Source organism: Balaenoptera borealis, assembly GCF_965194805.1.
Source record: "Balaenoptera borealis genome assembly, chromosome: 13".
Taxonomy (NCBI): domain Eukaryota; kingdom Metazoa; phylum Chordata; class Mammalia; order Artiodactyla; family Balaenopteridae; genus Balaenoptera; species Balaenoptera borealis.
This window is the reverse complement of record NC_138870.1, coordinates 59,787,010-59,796,047: the sequence shown is the minus strand read 5'-3', so window position 1 is coordinate 59,796,047 and position 9,038 is coordinate 59,787,010. Positions and strand designations below refer to the sequence as shown.

General features: G+C 42.1%; 2 protein-coding genes across 4 annotated transcripts in view; both read left to right on the top strand.

The window, feature by feature from the left end:
• LOC309609781 (uncharacterized protein) overlaps positions 1-4,300 on the top strand; it is a 121,055-nt gene extending 116,755 nt beyond the window's left edge. The window contains exons 5-7 of one of the 2 annotated variants that reach the window (XR_014233565.1): positions 50-116; positions 2,090-2,120; positions 3,706-4,300. The gene's annotated coding sequence lies outside the window, so the exon portion shown is untranslated. Of the gene's footprint in view, positions 1-49; positions 117-2,089; positions 3,158-3,705 lie in introns of those variants that run through there. The other variant, XR_014233566.1, reaches the window with a different exon arrangement.
• Positions 4,301-4,479: 179 nt separating this feature from the next.
• Positions 4,480-9,038, top strand: part of PTPRR (protein tyrosine phosphatase receptor type R) — a 260,447-nt gene continuing 255,888 nt past the window's right edge. Inside the window, exon 1 of one of the 2 annotated variants that reach the window (XM_082351633.1) lies at positions 4,480-4,919. In XM_082351633.1, the coding sequence (XP_082207759.1) occupies positions 4,868-4,919 (52 nt within the window). In that variant the 5' untranslated portion in view covers positions 4,480-4,867. The remainder of the gene's footprint in view (positions 4,920-9,038) is intronic. The other variant, XM_082351634.1, reaches the window with a different exon arrangement.

Below are 9,038 nucleotides of genomic sequence, written 5' to 3'. Positions count from 1 at the left end.
TAATTTGTAAAGATACATTATTGCTCTTCTTTTTCCCTCTTATCTGTAGATATCTCTCAGGCAAAAGGAAAGAGACTTGGTGATTGATAACGTGGCTCTGTGAAGCATGGTGCAGGGTAAGCACATTATGGATCTCAGTAACATGTTGGGCATGATCACCTATTGCTCCTGTGCACGTTGGGAAGTTCCTTGAAGTCATTTCACTGTCTCATGTCTCTTCCACCAGCTCACACAATCCCACACCTGCTCACCCAGCTGGACTCAGCTCATTTACTGTTCTCAGCTCATTTACTGTTCTCCACTAACAGCTTCTTGCCTGCTACACATTCCCACCTCCGCTGCCACCCTCCAAGAAGAGATAATCTCCTCTGGGAATTCCCCTGCGGTCCAGTAGTTAAGACTCCGCACTTTCATTGCTGAGGGCACGGGTTTGATCCCTGGTCAGGGAACTAAGATCCCACAAGCTGCGCTATGACAGCCAAAAGATAATAATAATAATAAAAATAAAGTCAATCCATTAAAAAAAAAAAGATAATCTCCTCCATCCTGCTCTACATTACTTTAAGCATCCTTCTCATTAAGTTCTTCTAAGTGTGATTCTACCTGCTGTGTGTCTTTGTTCACTAGATGCTAGACCCCGGCGTCCACTGCCACAAGCAGTGCTTCACCTTTCTGGAGACAATCTCCTATGGGTGTTTCTCACCAGACCTTTACTGCCAGGTCTAGGGTCAGTGTCTTCTGCTCTGGCCCTGATCTAATTCTAGTGAGCTGCCTACAACTGGCACTATTTATGTTTATTATATGTGCAGTAGTATATCATAGTGATTTGGTATCAAATTGTCTGATCACGCATCCTAACTCTACCAATTTACCTTTTGGTTGATTACCTACTACTTGAATTGGGGCAAGTTACTTCTCTGTGCCTCAATTGTCTCATCTCTAAAATGAGATGATGATAATGCCTCCTTGTAGGGGTATTATAAAGTTTAAATGGGACATCCATATGCTTAGAATAGAGCCTGGCACACAGGAAGCACTAATCAGTGTTAGCTCTCATTATATTTAAATAATAATCATAATCAAATAATTTAAATAGGAAACTCTAACAGTCAATGGATCCAATTTCTTTAAAGTGTCCTGGGGAAAGATGGCCAATATGAATGGTTTTCATCCACTTACAGACATGTTAATGTGGAAACTCATAGCAGTTATATTTGGTTTGAGGACAGGCTCTGAAAGGCTTCTTTCCTGTATAAATTCTTCCTGACTCTCACCTCATAAGAAACAGAGATTGTGCATTTTGGGGGGAGAAAAAGTCCACATGACAGTAATTTTCTGTTTCTCTTTCAAAATGTAAATGATTTCCTTTAGGACACAGCTCTGTAGGCCAGTACCAATTTGCATGGCTCTCTCATATTAATTTCCATGCTTCTTTACATTGGAACTTTTTTAAACCTTGGCGCAGTTTGTTAACCAAGGTTCTTCTCTAAAACACCAAATTGCCTTCACTAGTGTTAGATCACAGGTCAAGGGAAAGCAGCATCTATGAACTCACAGAGAATATGTCTCAAAGAAATAAGGGATTGACTTTTCACTAATTGGCTAATTCACTTACTGTCCATTGACTTCACATGTCACGGGATCAAATCTATTGAAGGTATACTAGGTCAGCTCACCAAGGAATATGAATGTTTTTGCTCCTTTATCTTTTTCAAGTAAATTAATAATTACTATCCAGTCACGAAAATTACATCTTGAGGTTATTTTTACCATGCTGAACTATTCTAGTGGTATATCTAGTCGAATTAGAAATTGGGAATTTTGCTGTGAAGGGGATTTTCATGCACAGTTTAATAATTCAGCTACCTGCACCCCTGGGCAAAATAAATAGCTGGCTGAATGCTTGTTGGCAAAGTCACAAAAAATTATATTATTTGGAACTTTAAATGTCCCCCCCCCCAATAAATGTTGGGATTATCTGTGGGAAAGCAAAGGGTTCAGGGCATTATAGCAGCAATTTTTCATTACCGTATGTGCATTTTCTTCTTGGAGAGCTATGTAAGTGTGGTAATTTTTTTTTTTTTTTTAGGGAGGAAGAAAATAAGAGAAACACACCCACTGTAAGTGGACTACAGTTATTTCGCCTCAACTCTCAGCCCTGCAGCAATTCTAGTACCTGATGTTAGATGAGAAGGGCTACTCCTCTGAGTTTTAAACACAGCTAAATATCTACTTAGTAAGAATTCAAAAGGGTCAGGATAATTGTCAAATTGAATTTTATCAGCTAATTGCTTTTGATTTATTCATTTTTTTGAGCACCTGTTTTGTGTGAAGCACTGCTGTTCTAGTCAGTTGGCATACATCAGAGAATAAGATTGTCAAAGATATCTGCCATTGTAGAGGTTGGATTCCATTGTGGGAAGGGGGGGTAAGGAAAGAGATAATAAATGATAGATGTAATAAATAATTCTTTTGGTATGTTAGAAACTGATATATGCTGTGGGGAGAGGAGACTGGGGAAAAGTGAATCTACAGTAGGGAAAGAGGTTACAGCTTAGAGAGGTTTTGGGCAAAACGGTAGTGCCACAGAAATGGTATGACACACCCATGTGGGGAAGTGGAGGAGCTGGAGTAGTAAAGCTGCATTTATCTCTATTTTCAGCATAGAAGTCCTGTCAACGTATTAAAAATACATTTCATTCTCCCCCTTCTCTCAACTATTTGAGTATAATCCCTAGCCTTGCCTCTCAGTGCTAGAGATAAAACACATTATAAAGGAAATGATACTGCCTGGGCTCCGATCCTGTGACATCCTGTCTAATTTAAGCTCTTGTGGGTAGCATGTTTCCCATTAGTTGTCCCAATTCACAGTGGATGGAGGAAGAAAGGATTGAATGAGATATGCAGTTCAATTCAACAAGCACTTACTCCTACCTCTTATTTACCTAGAACCACTTTGTTCAATTTAATTAATACAAAGATGCAGAAGTTCTTAGGGAGCCTTGGGCTGTGTTGTAAGATGAACCACAGATGAATGAATATAAAAGAAAAATATGAGGCAATGCTTAGCAAATGTTGTCTATACATTCAAGTGTGGAAGAGAAATATTATAATCTGGAGTTAGCCCAGGGCTTTCTGGAAAAGTGAGATCAAGGTTAGACCTTTTTTTTTTTTTTTTTTTTTTTTTTAAATTTAGACACCTCCTTTTTTTTTTTTTAAATTTATTTATTTATTTATGGCTGTGTTGGGTCTTCGTTTCTGTGCGAGGGCTTTCTCTAGCTGCAGCAAGTGGGGACCACTCTTCATCGCGGTGCGCGGGCCTCTCACTATCGCGGCCTCTCTTGTTGCGGAGCACAGGCTCCAGACGCTCAGGCTCAGTAATTGTGGCTCACGGGCTTAGCTGCTCCGCGGCATGTGGGATCTTCCCAGACCAGGGCTCGAACCCGTGTCCCCTGCATTGGCAGGCAGATTCTCAACCACTGCGCCACCAGGGAAGCCCAAGGTTAGACCTTTTTAAACTTGAATGTGGTACTGAAGCAAGTGGGAGTAGTTGGGGAAGGGGCAATAGCATCCCATGAAGACACAGAGGCAGAAAAGTCTGAGCTGATGGGATAGTTGATGGAGAAAGTCTGGCCAAAGGACTTAATGACTAGGAGTAATTAGCCACTGGAGTAACAGAAGCATCTCCACACTCCAATGTCACAGATGAGGGGGGAGGAACACCTGTATTAGACTGTTGCAGTCTCCCTAGAGACGCAGAGCTGCACGGCAGGAGACCAGTTACAGAGGTGAGTCTATTATTTTTCACCTTAGAAAGTAAAAATGGAGACTAAAGATAATTATCTCCAAAAAACAAAAAGGTGCCTTCTTCTCATCAATTACATGGATATATCCTACTTCTGTCACTATGGTCATTGACTTTGAGCTTGAGTCAGGAGAAAGTTAAAAACAGGGACCGCGCTGGAGAGAGGGGAAAAAGAAAAGGGACCGTGTGGGAAAGAAGGCACCCACAGGATGCGCGTTTACTGCTTACACCCAGCAGCTGCCCCATGACCGCTCCCCCTGGCAACCCTGCTTAGCGGAAGACACCTGTACTCTATTCCCATAGGCAGCCTGGAGAAGCTGGGCAATCTGCGGCCCAGGAAACGTCAACTGCTAGCAGTGAGCTCTGTCCACGTGTAAACCAAGATTTGGGGAAGGAGCAGGGTGGGTGTAGGGGTTGACACTTTCTTAGGCTCTCTCCTCTGGTTCCTCAGATGGGGCCCTCATCTAGTCCCACCCCCACGTTTTGGACAGATGCTGTATCCCTGACAACCGTCCCAAGATGCTTCCCACCCCCCCCCCACCCCCCGCCCCGCGGTGGAGCCTGCTCCCCTCGCAGCCGTAGCTAAGACCCGGAAAAGTGGAATTTCACTTTGAAACTCCCGTGCGTGCGGCGCGAGGGCCAGCGCTGGGCATGCTCAGTAGCCGCGGCGCGGCGGGGCTGCTGCTCGCGCTGCGCTGGCCTCGGGCGCCAGGGCTGGCGCGGGAGCGCCCCCCGCCCCTCCCCGCGCCTTCCCCTCCGCGCCTGCGGAGCTTCCAGAAGGCCGAGCAGTAGCGGCTCCCAGGGCGTCGGCCCCCGCCCTGCGCCGCCCTGCGCCGCCCAGCTCTCCGCCGCGTCCTACTCCTCTTCCTCTCCTCCTCTCTTAAGGAGGCAAAGCTGGTGCTTCCTTCTGTGGGCGGCACACACGGCTCTGCCAGCCCGAGCCGAGGACCTGCGAATGAATCCCGGAGACCAGAGGACCATCGGCGGGGGCTCTTTCCAATAACACTTTGCCTGAAGTGGCGTCGTGGCTGAGTTTCTCCTCCACCTCTCAATGCAAACACTATGCGGAGAGCGGTTGGCTTCCCTGCGCTGTGCCTGCTTCTTCACGCTGCAGGTAAGGGGTTGCCGGGCATAGAGCCAGAGATGTGGATGTGATGGGAGAGTGCACATGCTTGAGGACTGTAGGAAAAGCCTGCTTTCGCGAAGAAAGCCTTAGGAAGGCAAAGCAGGACAGTGCTGACAGGAAAGCGGTGAGGGAGTCATGCACCTGTTGGAAGACTGAGGCCGAAAACTTAAAGCTAAAATCAGCTCTTGATTTTTCCTTACCTCGTATGAACATTTTCAGTACGAATAGAGGTTTGCTTGCTCCACCCCTCCCCTCCATGTAGACTCCCAGATTTTGTTTCTAGGCTCTGCACTTGACTGCCAGTTTTTCAGGAGGCAGACAAGACATCCTGCTGGATGTAACCTTTTCTACTGCAGCGGCTTCATCCGTAAGGTCTCTTGGTTTAGCGAGAGCTCACAGGGGTGCACTGGCTGTAACCTGATGGACCACATCTCCTCCGCAAAGATCGAAATACATGGTTCGCATTAATGATGCCGCTCCAGGCTCCTTTGGCCCCTGCTCTTGTCAGTCGAATTTTCTAAACCAATGAGAGGAGTGAAAGATTTAAAATAAGACCCTCTCTTCTCTTTCAGCATCATGGTCAGGTCGCGAGGGCACTAGACAGAAACCCAATCACAGTTTCAAAGCTGACAACCCCGGGGTCGACACTGTCCCTGGGACAGATTTGATGAGGTCTAGCCAGGAGTGACAGTGAGACTGATTCCCAAATATAAACATATTTGATACCAGTATCACGTTTCGTATGGAAGCAAACCTTAGGAAGTACCTGGGGAATTTTATATGCGATGTTGCTACAGACCCTGCTTTTTGGATACATGCAGCCTCTATGTAATGCAAGGACTTGCTGGACTGAATCCTTTATCATTTTTACACACACGTGAACCAAAATAGAATATGGCAGAGGGATTTTAGGAACCCTACTGCGACAGCAGTTGTCCGTGCAGTATCCCTGTAGCAATCAAGGACTAGGTATTTTCCTAGAGTTTGCCTGTTATATCCAACCACACACATTCATTCATTCTTTCAACCAACATTTATTGAGTATGTACTACATTCCAGGGGTAATGAATAAAAATAATGGTTGCAAAATTACAATTTTTGTGTTATCTTTTAAAAAGAGTGTGGGTGAGTCCTTTTCTGTGTGGGTGATAATGAGAGTGAAATATCGTACTTCCTTATTTCTAGCTAATGCTATTTTAACGTATTGTGAATCTCTTGAACAAGTAGTGTTTAGGGACGTTCAGGCTATAGTTAAGTACCCATGTTAATTGTATAATTATGATGTTATATTGTGGAATTTTCAGTAGTTCTTTGATACCTTTTGAAAACTAGGAAATAGGTATGACTTGGTTATTAAATTATTTGCAAACAGTTATAGTGAATACTTTTATTACCACATACAATTCTTTAATGTTGAAATATAGGATGAAAATATACACATTGGGTTGAGTTTTATTTACATTATTGTTTTATTGTAGCACTGATACAAACATCTATTACCGAAAAAGCCTCACTTCCTGTCAATTTAGCTGATTTAGCTGATCTATGAAAAATTTTAGTGTCGTTATTTTTAAAGCTAATATATAACATTTCTAAAGATAACATTTAATATATCTTGAGTAATTATAACTTAAAAGCTATAAAAGCTATACATAAACTTAAAACTAAGCAGGTGGAAAACATTTCTAAATTTATTGTAGATGAATATTTGGGATGAGGAAATAGAAGACTTTTGTTCATCAAAGGAGAAACCTAGATGTCTGTAGCCCTAGATTATACCTGGAGTTCTGCCAAAAGGGTATATTACCAAAGACAAACCAGTTCAATCCTACTTCGACTTCTTAATTTGCAAAAAAAAAAAAAAGATTATTTAATCAATTTGAATTTAATAAGGCAATGCATTGAAGGCTATCTTCAGATTTCAGTTGCAAGATGCTGTATAGAAATTAATCATATTCATATTTAATGTAGTGCTTTTGATAGGTGTTTTTTCACAGCAGATTGCAAGTTTAATATTGTAGTTGTCTTGCCAGTTTCATTATGAATGCATTTTAATTTAAACAGCAATTTGTGGGTCACAAGCTGTCATCAGATTAAAATTCATCACAGTTATCTAAATAACATTGTTAGGACTTTTCATTAGAACTGAGACAAACCAGATTTCTTGATCTCAGCTCCTGTAGATTTGGGTAATAAGAAAATGAGTAAGTGGGAGGGCAAAGATCAAGAAGTCAGTGATTGTCTCTACTTGTTGAATGTCTGATGTGGCCTGTCTTACAGAAGGTTCTCCTCTCAGGAGAGAAGTGAGCTTTATAAAGAAGGGAAGTGAATTCTATAGAGTCAGGCCTCTTTGGCTGAAAAGCTAATTGATCCATTTTGGTTATTCCCAGGGTACCAGCAACTACTTTATACTGGTGGAACTGATGACAGGTTACACCCCTTTTGGGATGGGAGAAATTGGCTGCCAGGATGTGAGTGCTCTTTGTAGCTATAATAGGAACTGTTGACTTCAATAGTCATTCTCCTAATGATAAGTAGCAAACTGTTTTCAACTAGAGCGTCATCTCCAATTATTTGGTCATGATCTCCTGAGTCACTACGCAAAAAAAAAAAAAAATTTTCTTTTAAAAATTCTGACCAACCCTGAGTTCTGATTGCCTTAACAGTGAAAAGTATTGTATCTGTTTGTAATGTCTGTGGGAACAAAAAGGGGAAGAGGGGGTACAATGCTGTGTAATTAACATCTCTGGGTAAGATAACCTTAACGAATTACTGAGCATGGAGCTTGTTAGAGAACCTGGACTCAACTCTTATCTGTGGCGGCTGATTTTCATAGATGTCCTTAAGGAGAAAAGTGTTAGCTATTGTCCATCTAACTGCTTAGTGTACAGGTGAGAAACCTACGATCCAGTAAATAATAGCTGCTAATTACTTTAAAGTGCCAATTAACAGTATAGCCAGGGTAAAAACCTAGGTTTCCAGGCCTGTGATTGCACACTATATAAAATCCTACACTGTTTCTGACAGTTGAGGCCACCATTGAGATAGTGGTGCCAGATTCTTTTTCCCTAACTGTCCCCGTTCTTCTTTTTTTTTTTTTTTTTTAACATCTTTATTGGAGTATAATTGCTTTACAATGGTGTGTTAGTTTCTGCTTTATAACAAAGTAAATCAGTTATACATATACATATGTTCCCATATCTCTTCCCTCTTGCGTCTCCCTCCCTCCCACCCTCCCTATCCCACCCCTCTAGGTGGTCACAAAGCACTGAGCTGATCTCCCTGTGCTATGCGGCTGCTTCCCACTAGCTACCTATTTTACATTTGGTAGTGTATATATGTCCATGCCACTCTCTCACTTTGTCACAGCTTACCCTTCCCCCTCCCCATATCCTCAAGTCCATTCTCTAGTAGGTCTGTCTTTATTCCCATCTTACCCCTAGGTTCTTCATGACCTTTTTTTTTTTTCCTTAGATTCCATATATATATGTGTTAGCATACTGTATTTGTTTTTCTCTTTCTGACTTACTTCACTCTGTATGACAGACTCTAACTCCATCCACCTCACTACAAATACCTCCATTTCATTTCTTTTTATGGCTAAGTAATATTCCATTGTATATATGTGCCACGTCTTCTTTATCCATTCATCCGATGATGGACACTTAGGTTGCTTCCATGTCCTGGCTATTGTAAATAGAGCTGCAATGAACATTGTGGTACATGACTCTTTTTGAATTATGGTTTTCTCGGGGTATATGCCCAGTAGTGGGATTGCTGGGTCGTATGGTAATTCTATTTTTAGTTTTTTAAGGAACCTCCATACTGTTTTCCATAGTGGCTGTATCAATTTACATTCCCACCAACAGTGCAAGAGGGTTCCCTTTTCTCCACACCCTCTCCAGCATTTATTGTTTGTAGATTTTTTGATGATGGCCATTCTGACCAGTGTGAGATGATATCTCATTGTAGTTTTGATTTGCATTTCTCTAATGATTAGTGATGTTGAGCATTCTTTCATGTGTTTGTTGGCAATCTGTATATCTTCTTTGGAGAAATGTCTATTTAGGTCTTCTGCGCATCCCATTCTTTACCTTTCTGTGAACC